The 27,862-nt window shown below is 43.8% G+C and overlaps 1 protein-coding gene and 1 long non-coding RNA gene across 2 annotated transcripts; one reads left to right on the top strand and one right to left on the bottom strand.

The window, feature by feature from the left end:
- Nucleotides 1–9,167: 9,167 nt before the first annotated feature.
- LOC116914249 lies at nt 9,168–23,121 on the bottom strand. Its single transcript, XR_004389739.1, has 5 exons — nt 23,034–23,121; nt 22,480–22,584; nt 9,618–9,740; nt 9,403–9,492; nt 9,168–9,317 (listed from the first exon to the last, which is right to left on the bottom strand). It is a non-coding gene; the product is annotated as an uncharacterized LOC116914249 (long non-coding RNA).
- A 1,118-nt stretch (nt 23,122–24,239) lies between these two features.
- Hand2 (heart and neural crest derivatives expressed 2) lies at nt 24,240–26,200 on the top strand. Its single transcript, XM_032919113.1, has 2 exons — nt 24,240–24,794; nt 26,102–26,200. Exons 1-2 carry the CDS (start codon nt 24,240–24,242, stop codon nt 26,198–26,200), a joined length of 654 nt encoding a protein of 217 aa, XP_032775004.1.
- Nucleotides 26,201–27,862: the final 1,662 nt, after the last annotated feature.

Raw genomic sequence — 27,862 nt, 5'->3', positions numbered from 1 at the left:
ATTCCACTACTGGACATAAACTCAAAAGGTGTTCCACCATACCACAAGGACACTTGCTCCACAATGTTCATAGTAGTTTTCCTCATAATTGCCAGACACTAGAAACAACACAGGAACGCCCTTTAACCCAAGAATGAATAATCAAGAAAATGTGGTTCATTTACACAATAGAATACTATTCAAATTTTAAAAACAAGGACATCATAAAATTTGCTGGCAAATGTATGGAACAAGAAAATAACATCCTGATTGAAGTGACCTAAACCCAAAAGGACATACATGGTATGAACTTATTTGTAAGTGGACATTAGCCAGAAAATACAAAATATCCACCCTACCATCCACAGGCCCAAAGAAGTTAAATAACAAGGAGGGCCCAGAGAGGATGCTTGAATCTCACCCCGAAGGAGAAATAAAATTGTCATAAGTGGTGGATGGGTGGAGGGATCTGGGTGGGAGAGGAGATAGGAAGAGGAATGGGTAGGAGCATTAGCTCTAGGGAAGGGTAGCATCTTTAAAATATGCCAGAGGCCTGGGCTGAGAGAGACTCCAGGGAGTCTTTGAAGGTGACACTAGCTGAAACTCCAACAGTGGGGAATATAGAGCTTAAAGTGGCCACCTCCTGTAGCCAAGCAGGACTCCCAGTGGAGGGATAAGAACCACCCACCCACAAAACCTTAGACCTAAGGGTTCTGTTCTCCTAACTGACTGCAGTATCTAGCCCCATGGAAGAGGCCGTACCTAGTCCTGCAGTGAGTTGAGGTGCCACGGTAGGTTGGTACCATCAGGGAGGGCCTCCCGTTTCTCAGAGGTGAAGGGGAGGAAGAGTTGGAGAGGGGCCATGTGAGGGGCAACTGCAAGGAGGGGGAGCTGAGATCAGGATGTAAAGTAAACAAATAAATTCATGGGGAAATGTTATTTTAGAGAAGGAAGCTAACCTTGAGGATTTCCATGGAATAAGCTAGCGTTCCTACCTTCTCATACCAGAGAGTAAACCAAAGGACAAAGAAACTTCATAAGCTTCTTTGTGGCTTCATTAAGGAGCTTACATCAGTACTAACCCAAGTACTATCTTCAACTCATTGACAATATCTTCTCACAAAATCAATTTGCTATTCAAAGAGTCATTAGCCTTTATGTTCAATAAGCTGTGAGTTCATAGAAAGTCGTAGCTGTTTACCTGGAGTCACTAATATTTCACCTGCAATGCCATTCATGTATCAGAAGTCTGTCTTCCTGAACCCCCAGTGAACTAGACTGTTGGGGAGAGGGCAGCAATGGGGAGGGGTTGGGAGGGAACACCCACCCGCCAAGGAAGGGGAGGGGAGGGGGATGTTTGCCCGAAACCGAAAGGGAATAACACTAAATGTATATAAGAAATACTCAAGTTAATAATAATAAAAAAAAGAAGTCTGTCTTCTATTGATGTGATGAAACACTTGACCAGAGCAGTTTGGGCAGAAAGGTTTTATTTAGCTTATACTCCCATGTTACTGATCATCATTGAGGAAAATCAGGACAGAAAGTCTAACAGGACAGGAACCTGGAGGTAGGAGCTGATGCCGAGGCCATGGAAGGATGCTGCTTACTGGTTTGTTCATGCTCTCCAGGACCCCTTATGGTGTCTCCAAAACCAGTACCACCTGAGTGACTCTTTTTTTTTCTTTTTTATTGGTTATTTTATTTATTTACATTTCAAATGTTTTCTCCCTTCCTGGTTTCCCCTCTGCAAACCCCCAGCCCATCTGCCCTCCCTGCTGCTTCTATGAGGGTGCTCCCTATTCACCTACCCATCTACTCCCACCTAACTGCCCTGGCATTCTCTTACACTGAGGCATCAAGCCTCTACAGGACCAAGGGCCTCCCCTCCCACTGGTGCCAGATAAGGCCATCCTCTGCTACATATGCAGCTAGAGCCATGGGTCCCTTCAACTCTTTTGTTGATGGTTTAGTCTCTGGGAGCTCTAAGTAGGTCTGGTTGTTTGATATTGTTGATCTTCCTATGGGGTTGCAAACCCCTTCAGCTCCTTCAGTCCTTCCCCTAAGTCCTCCATTGGGGTCCCCGTGCTCAGTCCGATGGTTGGTTGCAAGCATCCACATCTGTATTGGTCAGAATCTGGCAGAGCCTCCCAGGGGACAGCAATACCAGGCTCATGTCAGCAAGCACTCCTTGGCATCAGCAATAGTGTCTGGGTTTTATGTCTACAGATAGGATGGATCCCCAGGTAGGACAGTCTCTGGATGGCCTTTCCTTCAGTCTCTGCCCCACTCTTTATCCCTGTATTTCCTTTAGACAGGAGCAATTCTGGGTTAATTTTTTGAGATGAGTGGGCCATCCCTCAACCAGGGGCTGTGCCTAATCTCTGGATATGGTCTCTACAGGTTCTCTTTCCCCTCTGCTGAGTATTTCAGATAATGTCACCCTTATTGGGACCTGGGAGCCTCTTGTTTTCCTGACTTCTGGCACTTTCTAGTGGCTACCCCTCAGTTCCTCATCCTCCACTGCTACACACCTCCATTCAGTTTCCTGACCTGAGTGACTCTTACACTACCAAATTTGGCTGCCAACAGGAAGGTTAACCTTGGCCACCTCTGGAACACAGCTGACCCTGAGGAAACACTTTCCAGAAGACCTCACCTCAATGATACTGGTCTCTGCTTAATTGAAGCTGATTAAGCTGGCCCAACTGACCAGCATCCATTGTCCCAGCAAAGCAAAGGTTTTACTTCAGTATCTTATTAATCAGAGCTGATTCTTTAGCCCCGGCTGAACAGACACCACAGGTTCTTCACACATAAGGTCTAGTAGAGTCTTTGTTCTCCTCTGAAACTTCACAGGGCAGGCCTCCATCAACTGTACTACTCTCAACATTCTTACCTTCCAAGCTCCTCCATAACAGCTCACTGAGCTCTCAACACTCAATAGCTTTTCTAGACCAAAGTTCTCTCACGTTCTTCCCCCAAAACAATATAGATGGGTCTGGCACAGCAATATCTTACTATCCTCCTCCAAACTTGTCTTTTAATTAGGGTATGCCATGACATAACATGATCAAAGCAACTTGGAGAAGAAAAGGTTTATTTGGCTTATACTTCCATGTAAGTATTAATCACCAAAGGAAATCAGAACAGGAATCCAAAGAGCAGGAACCTGGAGGCCAGGGAAAGGTGTTGCTTACTAGCTTGCTCCTCACGGCTTGCTCAGCCTTCTTTCTTACACAACCCAGGATTACCGGCCTAGGAATGGCACCACCCACAATGGGTTCTCCCTCCTACATCAATCATTAATTAATAAAACGCCCTACATCTGGATTTTATACAGGCACTTTCTCAACCCAGGTGCCCTCTTTCAGATGACTCTCCATCATGTCAAGTTTACATAAAACTAGCTAGCACAATGCTCAATGAGTCGTATGTTGAATGAAAGAATGAGAGCAGATGACACACTACCGAGGCAGTGAGTGGTTTTCATTTCTCTGTGAACGGGAATATTTTTGTGCCTTAGTTATTCTCTTATAGAACAGGAGTGGTACTGCAGCTTTTATGAGGAATTGTGGAAAATGAGAGTCCATACGAGAAACACACTCAAAACATCAGAGTTGTTTTTGTTAGTGCTGCTGCTGCTGCTGTTGCTGTTGTTGTTGTTGTTGTTGTTGTTGTTGTTGTTGTTGTTACTATTACTATTATCTCTCATCTCTGATGTGGGGTAGACCAGCGTTCAGTGAATCTAGAATTTCATGCAAAACTAAGGTGTTCATTGCCCTAAGAAAGCATTCACCTTTCCAATAAATGTGTTCCCCAAAGACTTAATGTTGCACAATAGTCTGAAGATTCTCCATGGCTGCCTGAGATGACTCATTCCCAGCACTCAGAAGGCTGGGACAGGAGGATTCCCTAATTCCAGTGAGTTCCAAGCCTGCCTGGGCTATAAAGTAAAACCTATTCTTGCCCTTAAATATTTTTTTAAATAAATGGAGTAGAAAGTGGGGGAGGTGGATAAGTGTGATCAAGATATATTGTATGGCATTCTCAAAGGATACAAAAGAAAAATCTTAAAAATTAAAATGGTTGGGCTGGAGAGATGGCTCAGTGGTTAAGAGCACTGACTGTTCTTCCAGAGGTCCTGAGTTCAAATCCCAGCAACCACATGGTGGCTCACAACCATCTGTAATAAAGTCTTAAAAAAAAAAATTAAAAGAAATTAAACAAAAATTAAAATGGTTACATCTAAGCTGCTACTCAGAGTTTATCACTATTATACATAATGTATTACATACATGGTCCTTACATATGAAACACCATTTGTATGAATTCAGTAGATACAAGAAGACTCCTAACATTACTAATTGTTCACTGCTATTGACCTAAGTTTTATTACTTTGGATCTCAGCATTTCCACTTTGCCTGCTCTGACCATCACTCCCTAAGGGGTCTATGATTATCTAGCAGTGCCCAAATGCCTGGCCATGTGCACTCTGGTAGCCATCAATGGCTGACTGAAACAGGAACAGGAGCATCTTAAAACAAAACAGCTGCACCCCAGGCGCTTAAGACTCAGGTGGAATATGATAGCTGCTATTAAGCTCCTTTGAGCTCGTCTTGACTTTGATGATTTCCCTTTTCCTCTTCTTTGCCAAACTCCAAGTTGATCTTGTAAAATTGCTCCAATGATCATTTGGGTTTGTGCTAATGTTTTAGTTGTATTGTTATTAATTTCAGGATTTGGGCTGGCATCAGTCTTAAGGGACTTTTTCCCTTTTGCCTATGAGATAAAAGTCTTGCTAAACTCTCCTCAGTGGGCATGAAAGTAGCAATGGTTTGACCCTTAGCATTGACCTAATTCAAAGGCCCTGCCCTATCAAGCACTTCTTGGTAAGTACCTAGAGTGGTCTTCACATGTGAAATGGATTCTAGATACTATGGCCACCAACCTCCTTTACCAACACTTCCCATTCCACTGCCCACTCTTTGAGTGAAATGCTTTATTTCTATAGTAATAAATGCATCATTGAATAAAATCTATTGGTCACGATTTGGGAAAAATAAGAGCTTAAATGCACTGTTAAAGTAAATTTTTCAGCCAGACATCATGGCACATGCCTTTAATCCCAGCACTTGGGAGGGGGAGGCAGGTGGATCTCTGAGTTGGAGGCCATCCTGCTCTACAGAGCTCTAGGGCTGCACAGAGAAACACTGGCTCAAAAAAAAGGAATTTAGGAATTTTTATTTTGAGAGTTTATACAGAGGCTAACCTAGAGCTCCGCTGGTAGAGTGCTTGCTTGAGGGTGCATGAAGCCCTGGCTTTGATCAGCAACATATAAAGGAGAATGTGGTGGCTGAAGATGGGAATCCCAGTACTTGGAAAGTACAGGAAACAAGATCAGAAACTCAAAGTCATTCCTGGCTATGGAGTTCAAGGCCAGCAAAAAGGTTAGGAATGTAGTTCAGTGATGGAACATTGCCTAGAATTCACACAGCCCTGGATTTGATCTCCAGAACCAAAAAAGAGAAAGGAGAGAAGAGGAGAGGAGAGGAGAGGAGAGGGGAGGGGAGGGGAGGGGAGGGGAGGAGAAGAGAAGAGAAGAGAGAAGAGAAGAGAAGAGAAGAGAAGAGAAGAGAAGAGAAGAGATAGAACATAAGGTAATTATGCTAATTGAAGCAGTTCTAGAACCTTCAAAATCTCCTATTAGGAAGTCAGCATGATGGTGGTACATGCACTCCGAAGACAGAAACAAGTATAGCTCTGTGAGTTCAAGTTCCATCCTGGTCTACATAGTGAGGTGAGTTCCAAGGCACCCAAGACTCTGTAGAGAGACAGTGTCAAAAAAAAAAAGGAAAGACTGAACCTCTGAATTAGTGGTTCTCAACTTGTGGACTCAGGGGTTGCATATCAGATATCCTGCATATCAAATATTTACATTACAATCCATAACAGTAGCAAAATTACAGTTATAAAGTAGCAATGAAAATAATTTTATGGTTGAGGGTCATCACAACGTAAGGAACTTTATTAAAAGCTCTCAGCATTAGGAACGCTTAGAACCGCTGCTCTAAATTAATATATCTTCATTCTACCATTGTGTTGAATACAATCGTTTCTAAAAGCTGTCACTTAAAGATTATTCATGGTGCTACAATGAAGTCAAACAGTCATCCAACTCATTGGGACTTTTTCCAGCTCCCAGTGGCCACCTGGGATTCATCTCTGTTCTCTGATTCTGTGTTTCAAATCAGCTGCTCAAAGATACTATTGCTGTCAACAGGGCCCCTGATTTATTTAATCCTCCTCCAAAGTAGGTTCTGAAATTCTTACAATTTAACCCCTACTTAAGCCAGCAGCTCCCCTGCAGGGACTGGCTCTTGCTTGCACTGGCAAGTGTGTGAGGAGGGTAGGGGGCTCTGTGGCACCACAGTGGCCTGGGAAAGGGAGTGCATCCTTTTCCCCTACTGCTATACTTTATCATTTCCACACAACATCCACGAGGTGTTTAACAGTGTTTCCCACTACTCCTTTCTGGAAATAGCAACATGCAAGCACACTGTGTGTATGTCAGTCAGGACTCAGTAAATGCCGATACTTTGCATTTGAAGAATGATATCATTTTGCTAATTTAATCAGCAATGAATGAGAACACTCATTCTAGCTTCCTGTGGCCCACTTCTGTAGTACCAACACTTACGAGGCTGAGGCAGGAGGATGCAAGTACCTGGCCAGCTGGAGATACATAGTGAGTGAAACACCATTGCAGAAACAAGGAAAAAGAACACACTTACTGGATTTTTAAAAATAATTTTAATATACTATGTGCATGGTTGGCGAGGTGCATATGTGAAGATCCGAGGACATCTTTCAGGAGTCAGTTCTCCCTTTGTGTCACATAGTTTCCAGGAATCGACTTATGTCACCAGGCTTGACAGCAAGCATTTTCATCCACCGAATCAGTACAAACGGAAGTACAGATTCAAATAGAGTAAAAGCAAAAGGAAGGAGCTTTAGTGAGTCAGAAGATGAGACTAACCAAAACAAACAAACAGACAAGGAAAAACAGAACAGAAACCTAAACTTTAGAAGTAGATTATGGCAGTTGGGTCTAACTCTAGTTCTGACTTCTACCGTACCGCTCAATCAGCTCATCAATTTTAAAGTTCTATGCAAAGAAAAGGTCCCCTAACAAGAAGTGGCTTCTTGTCCATCCCCAAATCTTTTCCCAAATAACACTACAATGCATAATAAAAATCAGAAAAGATTTTTTAAAAATCAGGTAAGTTTGAGAAATTATCTGAGTCTTAGAAAACTTCAGACTTATTCACAATCCTATCCTCCCCCTAGTTTGATTCAGTTATAGAAAGTATGGAGTTGACTTCCTAGAATACCCACTGGCTGTTTGAGTGTCCTCATGCAGTAGTCAAAAATAATAGAGATCCTTCAGTCTTCTTACCCAGCTTTACCAGTGCTGTTATACAATATCATAGCTAGGATATCGGCACTGCCACAGTCAAGTACAAACTGTTTGCTTTGTGCGTGGGATCCTTTTGCTGTCCTTTTCCATTTCCCTCTTGCCCCCACTATTCCTTGGCTCCTGCTACCTCCAATCTTTCATTCATTTCTTTAATTCTGCTATTTCAATACTATTACATAAATGTATGTAGGGGAGATGGCTCAGTGGTTAAAGTGTTTGACCCCCAAGCATGAGGGCTTGCAGTCAGTTCCCCAGAACTTCCACAGATGAACTGGCTAGCAAGACTAGGCATATCCATGAACCCTGGGTTTCACTGAAGGACCCTGACTCAAACAATAAGGTAGAAGAACAACCAAGGAGGATTCTTGACATCAAACTTGCACATGCAAGTAACAACAACAACCATGCAAGACATACACATTCACACCACACAAATGAAAATGGAGAAGTAAGGATGCCAAGAACCTTTAGGGCTTCTTATTTTTTCACCCAGTCTAATTCTCTAAAGATTTGTTTGCACATCAGTGATTTGCTGCCTCTAACTGTTCAGTAGTATTTCATAGTACCGTGCATCATGATTGTGGTAGCATAAATGTTAGTAGAATAGCTAGCAGTTGGTTTACCCACTGAAGGACGTCTGAGTACTTATAGGTTATGGCAAATAAGGCTGTTACAAACATTTGATGTGAACTTATGTATTTATGTATCTGGGGACGGGGCAGGGGGATGCTTCGAAGCACAGTGCTAAGTCATAAACATGCTGTTCATGTTTAGCTTTGGGGGTTTTATTTTTGTTTTGGGGGGGTTGTTCTTTGTTTTTGTTTCTGTTTGGTTTGGTTTGGGTTTTTTGTTCTTTTGTTTTGCTTTGCTCTGCTTTATTTTGTTTTTAAGAAACTACTAAACTAAACACTCTTCCAGACGGTATCTTAGATTAAATTCCTACTTATGTTGTATGATCAACCCAAGTTCTTTGCATATTTATTAGTATTCTATTTTGTTGTGATAGTTTTTAGCCAAATCCAGAGATCAAATTTAGAGCAAACACTTGCAAGGTGAGTTCAATACTCAGTCTGTGCTGTTATGTTCACAGCACTTAGGCATCCATTCTTAATGTCAGCTACTTTTATTTTAAATTCCACAAGCTAATAACAATGTATTCGGAAAAATTACTTAACATCTCTGAACCTCTATTTCCTTATATGTGAAATCTGCCACTACATATACATATATATACATACATACACACACTGCTTGAGCTCAGGTGATGATGGTGAGTGCCTTTAATCCCAGCACTCGGAGGCAGAGGCAGGCAGATCTCTGAGTTCGAGGCCAGCCTGCTCTACAGAGCCAATTTCAGGACAGTCAGAGCTACATAGACTTGAAAAACTAAAGACAAGCAAACAAAGAGGATAATGCATGTAAACAATGTAGGATACAATGTGTGCTCAATATGTGTGAGTTCTCTCCCTTTACACTGTTTAATTTCTTGATGCTTTGGGCTTTGTTCTAGGGACTGAACCCAGGATCACATGCTCCACAAGGACTGCATCATTGATCTAGTATTCTTATATATTTGAACATATGTGGTTTCTTTTAATTCCTTCATAGCATCTCTAGGAATCCCTACTTCTTTCAGTTTGATTGCTATTTCTCCACTCATTTTGCTATTATTTTAAAAACTGGTGAACATAATTAAATAGCATGGAATTATTTTCAAATTTTTAAAGATTCATTTATTTTATATATGTGAATACACTATACCGTCGCTGTCTTCAAACACACCAGATGAGGGCATCTGATCCCATTACAGACAGTTGTGAGCCATCATGTGATTGCTGAGAATTGAACTCAGGACCTCTGGAAGAACAGTCAGTGCTCTCAACTGCTAGGCCATCTCTCCAGCCCTATTTTCAAATGTTTTTAACTCTGCTTTTCTACTTACACGCTATATGCACTCAGGTGACTGCTTGGCATCTCAGTCAACACCAATGATGGTTCATTTCCAACTCTGTCTTTTAGAAACGTCTCAGACCTGCCGTTGAGAGCAAGAGATGGAGAGTTCAAATAAGAAAACGTGAATACTTCATAAACAGTAACAAATGACTCCACCATAGGTAAATAGACTAAAGTAAGATATAGAAATAATGTCCTGCTTACCTTCATTTTGCCAGAGAATACAAGTTAGGGAGAGGGCAGGAAGTTGAATGACTTCTGAGCATAGTGCTACCCAAAGCATCAAATAACAGAGCCGTATCAGATATTTCCCCTTGCATTTGCTTTCTATCAAAAATACACAATTATGCACTAATACTAAATATAATCATAACCCTCAGTTGGCCCAGATACCCTGGGCATCTGAAAAAGGCTGAGTCCAAGATAGGCTTCCAGTGGCCATCTCTTAAGAGCAGAGCCTGGGATGTGTTACCATCTGTCTGGCTCCATTAGGTAGCAGCAGATTATATAACCCAAGCCTTCATCATGAATAAAGGGCTTAAAACAACTCCTTCGAAGACCCTTCCATGTAAGACCATGCAAAGAAACCATGCACAAAAGAATAGCAGGAGAGTCTCTGCATCCTCCCTTTAAGAACTTAAGTCAGACACAAAACGAGGCAGCTCAATCCTGGATCAGCCCAAGAATTTTTAAACAGTCAAGACTGACATTTACTCTAAAATACTTAAACCTGTTACCAGATTCTTCTTTATCTTACCACTTGTTTATTTTTGCATGGGTTTATTATGTATATTATATAACAGTAAAAGAGCTTAAATACTTTTTTCAAATAAATATACATAAAATCTATTAAGTAGAGGTTTTAAGTTAAAACGAGAGAAAACCATTCCCTGGGTTATTTTATTTCCCTAAGGTGTTATTTTTTCCAGTTAAATCTTCATGTTGGGTACCAATAGGCCATAAGTACACAGATGCAGATAACACCAAGGTAGATCACATAGGAGCATCTCCCCATGTCTTCTCTTGCTTCCCCCTTCTTTGTTTGTTTGAGACTGAGCCATTGTCATGTACTGATCTTTCACTCATGGCAGCCTCTTCCCACAGCTTTCGGAGTTGCTCCACTACACCCAGATCCCATGTCTTTCCTGACCCTCTGAAGACGCCAGAAGCTTGGGAGCTGGAAAGCAGTGCAGGTCCCTCAAAGAGAGCTCCTGAGGTTTGTGAGCCATCAATGTCTTCATGATCAATGCTGTCAGGAAGGCAGCTGTGGTTTGCCACTCATTGTAGAGCCGTGCCAAAGAAAATGGCTGAGGCGTATTAAGTATTTAGTATACACCAGACCCTCTACTAAGAACTGCAGGTGAATATTCTCATTAATGTTTGTTATATAACAACTGCGACTCTTATCCATCTTTTACACATGTGATCCCTGCAACAGAGAATGGCTACCTAATTTTTCTAAGACCATACAGTTAATAGCTAAGGTCCAGGATTCTCTGGACCCTATGTTTAATCACTGTGTTCTGCTTCTTGACATGCATAGCAACAGCCTCACCAGGTATCCCTGAGATTTGCTTTTCAACAACAAAATAATGTGGAAGACTGGCTTCAGCCTAATTGTGATTTTGTTTCTCCCTGGGATCAGAATACTTGTCAGACTACATCCCTGACCCTGACCTCAATATCAAAAGTAAATGGCGATCCAATTTTCAGGAATTATTCTCACATACAGATATTGAAAAAAATGTATCTCATCAATTCTTGAAACTCTGTGAAGTCCCCTCCAACACAAAGTGTGCACAGCTTATTTCTTCCACAGTTGCTAACCCCTAATATAATGAGAAAGAGACAGCATGTGAACCTCTCCATTTCTAAGAATCAGAGATAGTAATGGGAGAACAAAGAAAAGCTGAGAAAAACTGTCAATCGTTAACACAGCTAAATTAATTAATTTATTAATGTGTTTAAGCAGAGAAACACCAGTAAATTGCAGCATCCATCCCCTCCTCATTCTGGAACTTTCTGAGAAAATACAAGTAGAAGTATGAGCATAAGGAAAGAAATAAAATGTCTATAAAAAAAAAAGAAAAAGTGCTTTTAAGGGAAGGCTCCCTAACATGATTATATGTTCTTAGCTGTGCAAATTGACGACTCAAATTTCTCTTCTCAGATGCCCCCATTGGAAATACCAAAGTCCTGATTTCAAATGCAGTATAATTTACAAAGTCCAATCAACAGGAGACAGACTTAAATGTTACTTTGTTACTGTGGCTATTTTTAGCTTTGATAACCCCTCATATTTATCTTTGCAAGTAGCAAGTGACTTTAGAAGTAATGCTAAATATCTCTATGTCTAAAAAGAGAAAAATCCAACAGTAAAACAATTAAGCAATTTAATATCTCAAGATGATACATTAATTTTGTAATAAAGCAAAAATACCTACTTGATTCGATTCTGTAATTTGATTACTGACATCATCTTTCTTGACTAACACAAGACACATACAAACAACAATGTTTGGGAAAGTAGAAAGAATTACCAGGTTGTAAGAAGACAGCTTCTTCCTTTCTTTGTCCCATATTAATAACAGTTAAAATTCCTGCTTTCTTCCAAATACAACTTTTTCCCATCTTGCTCAGCAATTTGGAGTATATAGAAATCATCTCACAGATAGTTTTTTTTAAAACAATATTTTATGATGCAAAATGTATATTGGGCTAAAAGGCATAGTACTTTTTTACGTTCTTATATTTCAACATAATAGTAAAATTCACAGCAAGCCTGCATTTGCATATATAAAAGAATTTGCATGTATTTCTTTGATTGGGTTTCTTCATCCACTTTAAAAACACAATTTTAAAAAAATAAATCACTGAATCGAAGAAAACAATAATCTTGAATTTAGCTTCTCACCTTCCTGTTTACGAACAAAGACAGACCTTATCCAAGCAAATGTTCTTTTTCCGTGTCCTACTTTTCAGGGTCCTTCCTGTCTTTTTTTTAATGCACCTCGTTAAGCCATCACTTCAAAAGCACTTAGGAAAGCACTTGCTCCTTTTCTCTGATTTCACATTTAACAGGGTTTTTTGCTTTGTTTTTGTGTTGTTTTGTTTTGTTTTTAGATTGATCACAAGCAGTCTCTTAGGGAAAGACTCCAGGTCCTGGTAGCTTCTGCAAAGGCTGGGCTGTCTGTCCAGTGTACTGTCTGTCTGTCACTCAATAGAAATAAAGAATCCTATTGCCTACAAAGGTATTAGGAAAGTGCTCCCAGATGAAAGCGGTTACCCAATTCCAATTGTTTGGAAGTCTAAAGGACTAAGGAAGATACTGTTCCAAGAGCTACTGTTTAAAACAATGCAATCTCTGTTCATAGTGAAATCTTGTTACTTAGAAATCTGAGTTAGTTTTTAAAATAATGGCTGTGTATCCAAAAAAGGAATTCCAAAGAATTCTTATGCCAAGCACATGTTTTTAATTATAATAGCATTGGCTTACCTAAGTAAATATGTAGACCCTAATAATTGTGCCTTACATGTTGACAGTTTTGAATATTATTTTCGTTTTGCTTTGTTAAAAGGACGCTAAATAATAATGTAGAAAGTGCAATATCTACCAGTGCCAAATTGCGGTTTGTTGGAATTGCAAAATACTGTAGCTAAAAGAAAAAAAAAGTTCTGTTGAAAAATAATAATTGAAAACTGGCCTGATTTTAAAACAAATGAATATAGCTATATCCTTATAGGATAATATCAAACAGAAAGTAATCATATTCCCAGGCAATCATGATTGCTGGCATTTATATGAGGATAACAATTCCTTACGGTTATTTTCATAGTCATTCACTTAACATGGGATTAGCTCCAACATCTTCATAATTATCTGAGATCACCCATTGGAAAGTGGTATGGCAGAAACATGTTAACGGTTACGACAATCCCACCATCTTAATACCAAACAGATTAACACACATGAAAGTTATAGTATAATTTGTACATGGACTAATATGCCAGACCAATTCTTATGGTAAAAAGAGAATCTTTATGAAGTCTAACTACTGCTTCCTATGCCTTGGGATATTAAGGCGATCAGCTACCTAGGCAATGACTTAAGAAGCCTGCGTGGGTTTTGGGTAACTCTGTGGACTTCAGATGTTCTTCCACTCTGCCACAGCAGAGAAACGAAGCCATCAGTCCTGAGATTTGCTTTAGTGAAGACAGAGAGGAACTACAGAACAGTGGATTGAAAACCAAAAAGAAAAAAATACTTAAACTGTTTTTTTAAAAAAAATGTTTATTGATCATAGTGGCTCCAAGTTTAGTGTATGGCAAGCAGACAAAAACACACTGTACCTTACACATTCTTCAGCAATATACTCATATCATTCTGGATGCCATAATCTCATAAAAATATCCCCTTCCTCAACTTCCCCTACTGTAAAAACCTCATGAAAGGAAAATGGCCATCTGTTTGCAAAGTGCTATGAAGTCATAGCTACTCACATCAACCCGTCTTTCTTGAATCCATATAAAAAGACTTTTCATACAAGACCTCACTATTTGATAATCCTTATTACACGTGATAAAGATCAGAACGGAGTGAGAAGTCTCCCCACCATGCAGGTGCCTTCCCATCAGGGGTGGAAGTGAGTTTTAGATGACAGCCTCTTCCAGCTCCAGCCGTTCTTGAAAAGGGGAAGTGGGGGGAACTCTAAATCATGTTGTTTCTACTTACGCAGGGAGAATCCATAAAAAAGAGATTTATTATTGTATTTTCTGTCTGAAATGTAATATTTGCTATTTTTTTTACTCCAAAAGTGCTCCTCAGTATAGAGCAGAGTAAATATTACAATTTCGTTAAACAGCCGCCAAGATTTAATTGTCTGTGAAATATAAGGCTTAGGAACTGACTTAACTACTGTTCTCCTGACACAGAGGAGGCTCCCAGCACCGAGGGGAGGCTACCCCAGAAAGAAAAAAAAGTGAACTAGATGTCCCCAACCACATGTGTGGAAAAGCGTGTCCTAGGAATTTGGGGTATGGTTCTTGCAGGAGATTTAAAGGAACTCTGTACAAAAAGTCAAACAAGAACAAACAGCTACGGCAACTGCGACAAATCATGCTAGCAGTTTAACAGCGAGGGAGCAGGCGGAAATCCAGCAACCGCTAACACTTACTGAGGAAAATGTTCAGAAGACAGGAGAGAGGGCAAGAGAAGCAGGGGGACAGAAAGGAAGCTGAAGAAACAACAACACTGGTGCCCATATGTGGATTCTGCATTTTACTATTGTTGCAGAGGCATTGGTGGATCAGCCAGGAACCTGGCAAGCCGGTGTTTAACTCCCCTCTGAGAGACCTTTGCACTGGGGTTTAGGCTAGGACTCCAAGCCACCCGGCCGCCCAGTGAGTCCCCCTCCCCACTCTCACCCCCCACTCCCCACCCCCACCCCTCGCTCGTCTCCCAACGGCGGCTCCCCGGGTCGCTTCCACCCGCCGCTCAGGGTGCAGCGGAGTCAGCGGGCGGCAGCAAATTTGCCCCGGTGGCACCACAGGCACAAGCCAAGCCCGTAATTGCAAAGCAAACAAGGCTGAAATGTTGGATTCGCCTCCAACCTGACAAGATCTACGCTTTTGCCACCAATTTGTTTTTGCAGCTCTATTTCAGGGCACTTGATTGAGGAAATGTTGAAAATAGCGGTGAGGGTTTCCCTAATGAGACGGGGGTGTTGGGGGAAGCGGTGGCCTTCCCTCAGCACCCGGGTCTCCGAGGTGAGCAAGAGAGAGGCGGCGCAGTTAACCCCTTCCTGCCCGCATCGGGCGAAAAGTTCTTGGAGATCCGCTGAAGGAAGGTACCAGTCCACGGTTCCCAGCAGCAATCTCTCCTGACCTGAATGTGGTGGACTCGCTCCCTCCAGTCCACTCCACAGAAGAGCGTGGAGATGGAATGAGAATTTGGCCGGAATGAAAGGGGAGAGATCCAGCATTCATCCCAGGGCCTGGACCACAGGTCTGTACACGGGTATCAGCTCCCACAGCCCCCACCCCACCCCACCCCCGGCTCCCCTCCCTAGGAGTCGTTGCAGCCCAGTGAGCATTGCCCCCCTCCTCGCAGTGAACTCCTGGAAGACCAGGTTTGGGCTGCTCAGCCAGGGAGGCAGGATGCTCAGAGACGGAGAGAGACCAAATGCCCTAAGTTAGGCCGCACCGGAAGGGCGAGCGCACTTGGACAGAGCCCTGACTCCCAAGGCTGTCGGGCTGGGTCTTCAGCTAGGTCCGGAGGTGAATTTAAAATAAAAACAAATAAATAAAAATTTTTGAAAAGAAAAGAGAAAAACGAAGAGGCATGAGGAAAAATACGTAAATAGTTATTGAGCGAAGCTTGGTGTCAGGCAACACTCTCGAGGGCCACTGGATCCTTTTAATCTAGCTCACAACCCACAGACCGGTTTTATTGTTTCATTTCCATCACTGTTTGAATGAAGAGAGAAATTAAGGCACAGAGAGCACTGACCTCGTTAATGGAGTATTGAGGCAGCCCTGGCTACCTCTTGAGTTTGGGGTATTTAGGATGCGTACTAGATCAGCCAGATCAGAGTTGGTCCTGCAGCCTGCAAGCCAGACTAATTTAGAAGACACTTTCCCCAGTGCCAGCAAAGGCTTGGGGTTGAAGGTCTGTTCCTTTCTAAATGACTTCCAAGTCGCTTACCAGCTTTAATGGCCTTCAAAATAGACTAAAATAACCCTATTGTAATTAGAACACCCGGTTTCTCTAAATTGCCTTCCCACCAGCTTCGGGGGCATCTTTTTGTGCAAAGCATTAGTTGTGATGTTGAAGAACACAGTCGCAGAAAGTGAAAGATCTGTGGAGTACAAGAGTATCTGTGGGGTTTCCACTAGAAAGTTTAGAGAAAGGTATGCTTCATCTGGGTGAAAGGGGAGAAACTAACCAGAAGAACTTCTATAAGGTGGAAACACTCAGGAAGGACCTAGAGGCAACAATGAAGTGTGGATTCTTCCCTAGCTTGGGAAGGTTAGCCTTTTGTCAAAGAGGTTGGCAAGTCAAAAGGTGCCAGACCCACATTTGGCGACAATGTGGACAATGTGCCGGGAGTGTGGTTAACACTAGCATTCATTTCTCAGCTCCCCTTGTATCTTGGAGAATGGCAAGTTGATCTATCTTGTCCTGAGCCAAAATCCCAACCAGGTTTAAGATTGAAAGCCCGAGGTTTGGAGGTGATCGAAGTTGGTAGTCTTTTACTAGCTTTGGAACTTCTATGAAAGGGAATTATCAAGAGCAGAGACAGTAAAATGGCACTAGGGGCGCTCTCGCCAGAGACCCTGACTGCCCGAGTCCTACACCTCTGCTTTTTCCCTGGGGATCTAATCTGAGGTGTACCTTGGCCAATCCGAAATTTCTTTCTGAAGTCACACTCTCTTGTGGACGCAAAGAGAAGACCCCCAGGAGGTGAAGAATGGCTCGAGAATGAACTGTGCCTTCTGTCGGCAAAAGAAAAAAAGAAAAGCATCAGTCACACGGATTTAGTGAAGTCTCCAAATGTATTGAAAATGGAATTCTCCTTTTCCTGTATGCAAACATTTGCTTCCTTTGAAGTTGGATGCTTTGCAAGAAAAATGCGGTTCCACTTTTTCAGTCCTCCAGTTTGGGGCCTGTGTTGATTTAAATGAGCACTCTCGCACAAGCATTAAAAAGAAAACCATTCTCTTTTGGAAAATAGAACAAAGTGGCGCTTCTCCAATCAGAGTGCAGATACATAATCTGTAACAACAAATTCGCCTCGTAGTGCTGCGCATTTCCAGCAAGCATCCTGCCTTCTCTGTTTATGTTATAACTTTGCTGCCTGCAATTATTTTTATTTTAATTTTCTGTCACTTTAACAGAAACCAGATCCTTTTCTTTTAATGTTTTGTACACAGCATGTTCAATTTGATAAGATGTTCTTTCCTATCCTCTTTTAGCTCGCCTTTTCTTGTTTAGAGTTCTGTATCAGAAGTTTCTAATACTTCTCCCTCATTTTTTTTTAAGAATTTGTCCCTGTCTTGCTTTATTTGTTTGTGTGAAATTTAGTTTGAAAGGAGATCAGAGAGAGCAGGAGGGGTTTGTAATAAGAGAATGACCGAATGACCCAAAGGCTGATTATCTATCATTAACTGGAGACTTGGTGTACCCAAATTGACCAGGAAGACCTCAGTCTGCCGGATCCTTACCCGGCCAGAAAGGCAACCGTGGAATGCACACGCTGAAAAAGACTCATGACATTGCAAGTGAGGACAGTGCTTGAACATATTTTCTTAAAGGAATTGTCCTTCAAAACTCAGCTCCAGCTGGAGGAATAAATTACTAGATCATAATCCGTTGCATACAGGTAAAAAGTCTGTACCCCAATGCCAACCTTACCAATGGTTTTTGCAACTAGCTTTCTCGTATTGTTTCATTAGAACCAAAATTGCAGTTAATTGTCTAAACTCCAGAGAATATTGAGAAATCAAGACAGGCTGCTTTTGATCTGCTAAACTCAGGGCTTGTAAAAATCGAAGTTTGCCATTAATATTGACAATAAAAGTGTTTCTTTTTGTTAACCTGAAACCTAACCTAAGCTGACTCAAGTCCCTCGTCTCCAAGCAAAGACTTAGAAGAATGCGGAGAGGCTGGGAGGGAACTGTCAGAGGTAAAGAAGTGCATCTACTGGTGCGACTGAGGTCAAATTGGGGAGTCTTTCCAGGAGTGCCCCCAACATGGCAGTTACAACTGGGAAGGAAAAGGAGTCAAATCCTGCAGTCCTACAAATGATGCCTCAGAAGGCCCACATGTTAGGCAGTCATTTCATCCCTATTTATCCTGAATCCCAGACTGTATTGCATGCCAGCTTAAAACCATCGCTGGCTTGTTCCAAAGAGTATAAATACGAAATTATAGTCATGGTCTCATGTGAATTCTGAATGATTTCTTTACAGTTTGAGAGAAATAATTCTCTTTAACCTTTATTTTATAATTGAGATTTTAATTATCTTTCTCAGTTTTGTGAGTGAAAGCCAGGGCCTACCTCTCGAATGTACATCCAGCCCTGAAATATTCCTGTGTATTCGATTCTTTGTATCTGTTTTATAAATCTTGTGGGATGTATTGTCTCATAACATTTTATTCTAAACTCAGTATTGTACTACAAAGTGGCAAAGATCAGATTTATCATACTAATCCAGATGACTATAATAACATATTATGTTTAATGTTATTATATATTTATTACCCTTTGCAATGCCAGTTCACAGCACATTTTATGTTGTCTTTAGTCTGAATACATATTTTTAATTTACGGATACCTCTCAAAGTACCAAATCCTTCTTCATCAATGAGAACTCTCCACCACGGCAGCAACGTATTTTCCGTTGATGCAAGAATGTAGTTATGGGTTATTGAAGAAAATAGAAGACCTACTGTGGGTCATAATGGATAGTAGGATTTTCCATAAATAATTTAAGAACAAGCCAGTGCTTCATTCTTCCACAAGTCTCAGGTTCAGTGATGGGGTTAAATAAAATATAAACCCCAACACTTCTGGGGAGTAAGTTTAGCAAAAGGGAGAGCAGAAAATAAGGGGTGAAATGTTCAGGGACACAGGAAGTCTTGACTTTGCTATTTCCTAGGCACGACTGGACTGATGGGTTCACTTTTTATCATCCTCTCCACAGCCATCGCTGCCTTTGAACAGCCCCTCCCTCCCGCATCTGCACAGATCTGTTTTGTATGGAGAACCAGGTGGCAGGGGTTTACTCCCCAAATGCCCCACCCTTCTCCAAAATCCAAGAAAAAATTCCTCAGAAGAAAAGGATGCCACATAAGAATCAAGGGCACCTTCTCCTGCCCTGCGCTTTTGAATTGGACATTAAAGTTCATTTGACCAGATTTCCTACTTCATAGCTGTCCGCTTTGAAACAATTTTGTCACGTCTGTACACAAATACCAGAAAAGGAAAAGGAAAAGGGTTCTCTCAGAGGGAAGCTTTTGCTACTACTTAGCCCTTGGGCCTTGTTCTAGATGTCCTAAAACATGGTGAAACTAACTGGCTAACAGGAAATGTGGCACAGTGCCTCCCCAGCAGAGAAAAGGCCCGAAGGATAATTAGAGTGTGGCAGAAACAGTGTCTTTGGAGCAAGTGAGGCTGAGGTGACATCTTCAGCAACAGATTCGTTTTCCTGACACCCTCTGGGTTTGGTACTCCTTTGGGGTTCTTAGCGTGTTCTGGAGCTCACTTTGTTACAGATATTTTGAGAAATATTCCCAATCAGTTTTACTACCTCAGTTAAGAAGGGAAGGTAAGAAAGGGCTTAAAGGATGATGAAAGGAATTGAGCCATAATTCCTGTAAATATAAAATGTGTGTTTATGGCCTTCTGGCCTGGTTCTTTTCAGATCCAGTTTATTTTGAGTACTCCTGAGCAAAACATGAGATACAGAATTGCCCTTGCCTTTGAAATAATAAATACTCGGAAAAGATCTGTACCCCCCCCAAAAAAGAGACTGAAGTTTAAAAAAATATTTAGTTTAAAACAGAACTTAAAAGTAATATCTCACATGGGGCAAAAAATGTTTGCAACGGGGTCCCCAGCTTTTTTGTTGCCCTTTGAATCATTTCCAGAGAAAGTGGTAGTAAAAGGAAAGAGACAAGTAACACGAACACAAAGTAAATGTTTGAAAGCAACCTTGTCGTCTGGCTGAGCTTGTGATGTACAGGGCTGTAGATACCCAATCAGCCTCAGAGATGATTATGGACACAGAATCTCCAACACTACCCTAAACCTGGGCTGACTTCCTGTGATAATCTGCAGACCCAGGACCATTCAGCCCTTGGCCTCCCAGGAGAGACCGAATCCTCTATGGGACTCCTCCCTCGGCACCCACAACCAGCATCATCACAGATCTATGGTGTTTGAGAATTCTAAATGTGTGTATCTTAAGGAGCAGTTAGTTCGTCAGAGGCCCCCATCAGAGGCGCCGCCTGTACAACCCAGGAGTGAGGGAGCAGGCTGAGATCTAAGCTAGCAACCGTACACCATACCTGCCTTCTTCTTCCACCTTCTTCCTGATCACTTCCTGTGCCAACTTCCCTGTAGACTCACCTTGTTAGTTCTCTCATGACCACCTCCTGGGGTGGGGCAGGCCCCCTAAACTAGGGACAAATTTAAGATAGCATTTTAGCTTCAAAATTTGCCAAAGCAGCAAGCTTGTCTGGCAGTCCAACATTCCTGGAAAAAAATGTGTCAAAAAATACTAAAAAAAAAAAAAAAAAAAAAAAGAACAAATGGAGTCAGAGCCAACTACTACTTGGTAGATGCCATCAAAACTTACCCACTGGTCCCCTCTCTCCAGTCACCTACAGACTGCTATTCTACAACTCTAGTCTCTTGAGTTTGTGTTTCTGAGGTTTAGACCCCTGGATTGTAGTAATTAACTGATAATGGTACTGTCAATGAGGAGTGATGGTCAGATTAGCATCTTTTACAGCCCCCTTTCTGCCCCATGTTGTCCATTTCTTTTATCACTTGTGACGATGCTATCTGGAGCTATGAATCCATACCCCTTCTTTTTGTTGTTGGTGGTGGTAGTGGTGGTGGTTTCAATTTTAAAAGCAGGAAGAGGGGTGGGGGGAGGCTAAAAGTTGCAAATTCCCATCCCTAAATCCTGAGGCTACAAGTGAGTAGGTAGCTTCTCTATCCCCAGTCCTATCTTTCTCTGGATTCTTTTTCTATCTCCCAACACCATGCAAGTCTATTTCCTGAGGCAGTCAAGAAACACCTTTCATAATTTTTTATCTGACGTTGGCCACAACACAATCATCTTAGCTAGTCTACCTGTTCCCAAGGCCTAAATATTTTTTATAAACAGAATTTTAATGTATCAAATGTCAGAGGCTTGAACTACCAGTATTTACTGATTCATGGTACCCCTCCTGCTGAAAATGTAAACAGAATTCTCCACCACATTACCTCTACTCTCTCCTTGAAGAAGCCGTTCTTTAAAAGATTCTCCTTGTACCCCAAACTGCAGACCCACCGAAGCTGGAAGCAGAGCTGTATGTAGGTCATTTTGTTCTGCTACCAAACACCAGCCTCTGGGCCAACGAGCAAGACTACTACTAGCTACTTTCCTTCCTGGATTTGTTCTGTCTTAGGACCCTCTGCTGGGGACTGGGAAACTGACCCCTTGCAAGCAGAAGAAAGGCCACAACCTTTGAGTTTTCCCCCTTTCCCACCACCTAGCTCTAAAGTCTTAAAAAAAAAAACTAACAAAAACAAAACAAAACAAAAAAAAATAAAAAAAAAAAAAACTCCCAATGATACTACCACAGGGCAACAGGGCAGTTAGTTCTCAGCCGGAGAACATGAGAGCAAGAACATGGACACACCGATTCCTTCTGATGTGAATCAGAATCCTTCCAGACAGAATCACTCTAGGAGATGAATCACTATATGGAAAGAACTGTCCATGCAGGATTCTTAGCCTGGGGTTCTCTTTGATATCTGGGACCAGAGTGCTCCGACCTCCAAAGAGAGATGCCCACTGTGGAGTCACTTGTGTCCCAGCTGCTTGCCTCTTTAGGTCCAAGGCCAGCCCTCGATTTGATCAAATTTACAGCCTAAGGGCTTCTGTTGACACCCTGTTACATACTGACCTCCTTCGTGTGGGTGAGTAGAGGAAATCCTCACACAGGCCTGAGGGTGGTTTCACCTCCTTCCACTGGCTTCCCTTACCCGAGCTGCTTGGGAATCTGCCTAGGTGCCCCGCGGCCCGCTGACTTACAAAGTAGGGATCCATTTTCCGTTCTAATGTGTTCAAGATCGCCAAGGCAAGCAGTCTAAACATCCACGAGCCTTCCTCCCTGCCTGCCTCTTAAACGTCGGTTTAATGGCTCCCCTCCGATAACTAAACCTGCTTTCCACAGATGCCCGCTTTTATGAGGGAGGCAGGAATGCAGAGGATATATTTATATGTTTGTTCATAAAAACTAGAAAATAAGCTCCGAACACGCTGTAAAAACTATTCAGTTACTTACCAAACAGGCTAGTTAAGCCGGAAGAACACGGATATTCTCCACACCACAGATTCGAGAAATCGAGGTGCCCCACTTTGAAAACCTTCACAATCTCCGTTAGGGTTGCTGCACAAGAAAATTATGCAAAAAATGAGTGCATGCACAAACTAAAGGTCTCATCCACGCGCCCTGCAAGTTGTCATCATAACCCGAATCGTCCAATTGAGTGCCTAAGCAAACAGGCCACTGAAACTTTTCCGAAGTGTGCCGGGTCAAAAGAGCGCTTGGCGTTCCAACCTGGTCCAAGAGACTCGGCTCACTGCCAACTGCACCTTTATGGGATTCCATACGGCCACCTCCAGATTCTTGTCGCCGCCGCCACCACCACCACTACCACCACCATCCACTCACCCACCCCCAAATCCCATCCCCAGCCCAGCACAAAACTAACGGAGGCTGCCGGCTCACTTTTCTACCCCGGTTACCTACAAAACAGTTGAAAAAGTATAACTCGCATTCCTTCCCCTCTTCACCTCACCCCTGTAACCAGAAAAGAAAGTGAAATAATACTGTACCTGGTTTGAGATTCTTCAGTATTGGGGGGAAATATTTTAATAGCGAAGCATCTGTTAAACACTTGCATTAACCTATGGCTGGTAAAAGTTTTTTTTTAACCCTGCCCCCCCTTGTTTTAATTATCTTATGGTTATGAGTGGACAACCAATCCTAGAAGAGGACCTCGGCAATTAGCAACGTGAACATCAAAAAGTTTTATTGCGGAGAGCGCGAGGCGCCGCCCCTGCCGCCCCGGGATTGGCGTGAGGAGCCTCTGACGACATATATTAACCCGAGCGGCCCTAAAGATGTAGCTGTACATGGAGATCTTGCTGGGAAAATCGGCTTGCTCCCCTCACCGCGTCCAGCCCAGGAGAACCGCCGCCGCCACTCGGGAGCTTGCCGGGCCACTGTGCACACCCCTCCGAGAGTCCATTCGCCGCTTCCCAGCTCCGAGGCGCCTTCAGGGGCCCAAGATTCTTGTCGCGAGAGGAGAGGATCTTAGAAAATGGATGCGCTGAGACCTCTCTGCAAAGCTTCCGAGAGAGCCTGAGAGGAGCGAGGACGGACACGTTACTCGCAGCTTTAAAAACAAATCACACTCAAGGACCAAAACAACAACCAAATAATTTTTATTAAAACAATAAGCGCCCAAGAACCCACGAGCTGGTGGGGGGAGGGGAAGGGGCGGGAAGGGGAGGGTCGCACGGAGGTAGCTCCACGCTGAGTAGCGACCCCACCGCCTCCCGGCACAGCCCGGCCGGCTCCTCAAGCCCCGGCTCGGACTCGCCCGGGATTCCAGGTCAGCTTCGGAGTCAGGAGCCCCGCGCCCGGCATCTACCGGACAGCCTCGCCGGAGCCGGCCGGCACTTTTGCATGAGCACCGGAGCGCTCCGCCTGGTCGCGGCAGCGGGGAAAGCCGGAGCCAGCGCGCGGGCTGTAGAGCCGGGCGGGCGGAGGCGGCGGCCAAGGGCGCACGGTGCCGGGACCAGCTCGCCGCGCCCCATGGGGAACCGGCGGCCGCGGCACAGCTGAGCAGGCCCCGCAGGCCAGGCGCGGGGCCCTGGCTGCAGCGGCCCCCTCTGCGGCTGCAGGGGCCGGCCCAGGAGCCCAGGGGGTTGGGGGTGGGGGGTGGGGAGGCCGCCGATCGCCGAGGCCGGGCCCGATCGGAGGGCACGGCGGGGCTGCGCGCACGCTGGGGCGCGTGGAGGGCCACGGAAGGCGAGATGAGTCTGGTGGGGGGCTTTCCCCACCACCCCGTGGTGCACCATGAGGGCTACCCGTTCGCCGCAGCCGCAGCCGCCGCTGCTGCTGCCGCCGCCAGCCGCTGCAGTCACGAGGAGAACCCCTATTTCCACGGCTGGCTTATTGGCCACCCGGAGATGTCGCCCCCCGACTACAGCATGGCCCTGTCCTACAGTCCCGAGTACGCCAGCGGTGCCGCGGGCCTGGACCACTCCCATTATGGGGGAGTGCCGCCCGGTGCCGGGCCTCCCGGCCTGGGGGGGCCGCGCCCGGTGAAGCGCCGGGGCACCGCCAACCGCAAGGAGCGGCGCAGGACTCAGAGCATCAACAGCGCCTTCGCCGAGCTGCGCGAGTGCATCCCCAACGTGCCCGCCGACACCAAACTCTCCAAAATCAAGACACTGCGCCTGGCCACCAGCTACATCGCCTACCTCATGGATCTGCTGGCCAAGGACGACCAGAACGGAGAGGCGGAGGCCTTCAAGGCGGAGATCAAGAAGACCGACGTGAAAGAGGAGAAGAGGAAGAAAGAGTTGGTCAGTACTAGGGAGCAGAGGGCGGTGAGGGGCTCGGGGTTCTTGGGGGACCGCTGTTCTGGTCTTTCCAATCCGGCTGAGAAACTGTATGTCTCATTCTTTGACTGCGTGGTGAGCCGGTTGCTTTCACCGGGTTGTGAAGTAGGGATGGTTTCCTCAAAAGTAAGGAAGGGAGAATGTCAGCCGCAGAACGACCGCGCTTCTGGTCTTCCTTCGAGGTTCCAAGCTCCTCTAGTCTTTTAGGATCGACCTCCCAAAATGTAGAGAATCACTAATCTCCCAGTCGCCACTGGTCGGGTCCCTTCATTCTGTGTTTATTAGAGCTATCTTTGGCTTCCAACACTACCTTTCTTCTAAATATTTCTAAAGAGACTTACCTATGACCACTCGGTTCCAGTTAGTCCCCTATTGATCGCATTCCCCACTCCAAAACCGAGGCTGCCTCTGACTCTGAACAGTAAGAAAATGTTAAACTTGGTCGCATTGCTAGGGCACACGGGAGGTAACGTAAACATTAAGTGCTTTTAACATAAAAATACAGGTTTAATTTCTCTTTGGCAGTAATGTTAGAGCGTAAATTCGCCCCCCCCCAGTAATTCACGAGTATTTTTAAATTTGAGTGAGCTTGTGCGTTTTAAGAGTAAAAGAAATACACATTATAGTCATTGTTACCAACTCCAACATGAAATTACTCCGAGCCACTTATAGTGATCTCGTGTTCTTACCAACTGCCGGAAAAGTAATGGTGTTCTGGATATGGCCATGACCAGGAAGGACCTAGGAGACACTTCCATTTGTGGAGATTTTCTCTTTTGTGGCTTACAGCCCTTTGATTCATGCATAATGGAATGACCTTCCCAAAAACCGGAGGTTTCAAGGGCTTTGAAGGAGACATACTACTGATCTCAATGTACAGAGCTGCTGCTGGCTGGTGAGAGAGGCCCTGGCCAGAGCAGCGGGGCCTTTGGATGTGGGTTCGCTATTGAAAACAGAAGGCAGATTTAGCACTGGCCTCTGCTTCCTCTCCTGCAATGGCAGTAATAAGAACCTAGGCTTCTCTGTAAACAACTAGAGATCTGCCGGTTGTTTATAAACTTGCTGACTGGGTCCTTGAGCATTTGGAGAAGAGGCCTCGGCGGCAGCTAAAGCACTTTTCTGCAAGGGCCGGTACCCGCACCATTCCCTTCCTTAGGGGTTCCCTCCAACTGTGAGTCCTCTAGCCCGAGGAGAGCTAAGGTGGCTAGGACCAGGCATTCTCTCTGACGGTCTCTTTTCGTTTCTCTCCCTCTCGCCCCCTTTCTGTTTAGAATGAAATCTTGAAAAGTACAGTGAGCAGCAACGACAAGAAAACCAAAGGCCGGACAGGCTGGCCACAGCACGTCTGGGCCCTGGAGCTCAAGCAGTGACGAAGAGGAGAGCTAGTGAGCCGGGGGCCAAGGCGCCAGATGCTGACCCAGGACTCCCCGAAAGCCCTCGGGCTCTGTTCTGAGGACTTCTTGCAGTTGGATCATCCGGTTTATTTATGTGCAATTTCCTTTTCCCTCTTTCTGCCCCCCCCCAACCGTTGAGGCATCCGCTCCCCACCTCCCTCTCAAAAAAAAAAGTGGATATTTGAAGAAAAGCATTCCATATTTTAATATGAAGAGGACACTCCCGTGTGGTAAGGGACCCCGTCATTCTCTGTGTGTGAATGTTCCCTCTTGGCTGTGTAGACACCAGCGTTATCCTCCCCCCCCTCCTTACCCAACTCTTTCCAGATAAAAAAAAAAAGTGGACACTAGTGCATATGTGAAGTGTATCTTTTTAATACTCGGCCTTTGGATATAAATATTCCTGGGGGTTATAAAGTTTTATTTCAAAGCAGAAAACAGGGCCGCTAACATTTCTGTCGGGTCGGTTATCTAGTGCTGTCACATTTCAAATGTCGTTGTTCCCTAGTCGAAGACATTTCCACTGGCTTCTTGTTTTTGTGCGCTTCTGTCCTCCAAAACTAAGTGGAATTTAATTAATATTGAAGGTGTAAACATTGTAAGTATTCAATAAACCACTGTGTGTTTTTTTACCAAAAAAAAAAAAAAAACCCTAATCTTTACATGGGTGATACCTCAAAAGAATTTTGAAAACAAAGCTGTTATATTTGTTTTCATAATATTTAAAATATTCAGAAGTAAACTAAATTATCGTAATTGCCTCCAACTTTATTTAAAGAGTCAGTGGTTCTAATCAATCAACTTGATCCGAGGCTCCCTAGATGAATGAGCTATTATTGAAGCAAACTGTCCTGGTGAAAATCCTGACCAAAGACCTGGGCTTCTATCCTGTCCTCTCTTCTTCTTGCCGAAGCTCCCAGGAGAGCTTTGAGTGGTCTTTAGGAGTATCTGGTTGGGAGAAGGATCTGTGCAGAAGGTTTAGGTGGCCTTGTTTTATAGGTATATATCGGAAGCCCTGTGCCTGGTGCTTCATTTTGTGTTTGGGGAGCATTTTTTTTTTCTTTCCTGTGGAGGAGGTGTGAGGAGGATCCCAGGCCTTATTACAGGCATAGTCTGGGGCCTTTAGTTCAAAGTACAGGGCTTTTATCCAAGTCTCTTTTTTTTTTTTTTTAAGAGAAAAAAAGAAAGGGGTTTAGCTAGCTGTCCAGATTGGAAGATTCTCATATGAGCAGTGGCGGTGGAGGAGGGGAGTCTTTTGAAAAGAGTCTATGATTAGGTAACAAGGAATTTTACGTCAAGTAAGAAATCGTGAACAAGACCACAGATTTAAAGGGGGGCAAGGGGTTGGGTTAGATTTACAAGGAGCTACAGGGAACTCAATATTAACTGCTCTCGGTGTCTGGAGTCTTCGAAGCTGCAGCTCGAGCAAGTGGCAACCTACCCCTGAATAGTGGACCCCTGGAACTTCACCCGGCCCGGGCTTTGCTGTTCTGGGGTCCTGTACTGTCCCAACAGAAAGTGCCTGCCACTTTTCCCTAGGTTAAACAGAACTTCACTCCTGGTTCTAGAAATCAAAGAAGCTGAAGTGCTATTAGGAACGGGTGGAAAACTGGGGGAGATGAACAGTATTTAAACGTG

The sequence above is a fragment of the Rattus rattus genome, chromosome 13 (assembly GCF_011064425.1).
Source record: "Rattus rattus isolate New Zealand chromosome 13, Rrattus_CSIRO_v1, whole genome shotgun sequence".
Classification (NCBI taxonomy): Eukaryota; Metazoa; Chordata; class Mammalia; order Rodentia; family Muridae; genus Rattus; species Rattus rattus.
Note: the sequence above shows the minus strand (reverse complement) of the source record. Positions and strands in the feature narration are given on the sequence as shown.

Bases quoted from the DNA above. Each gene is read 5' to 3' on its own strand.
- Hand2 (XM_032919113.1), top strand. From the start codon at position 24,240: ATGAGTCTGGTGGGGGGCTTTCCCCACCACCCCGTGGTGCACCATGAG. The intron at 24,795-26,101 runs GTCAGTACTAGG...CTTTCTGTTTAG, and splicing joins AGAAGAGGAAGAAAGAGTTG to AATGAAATCTTGAAAAGTAC.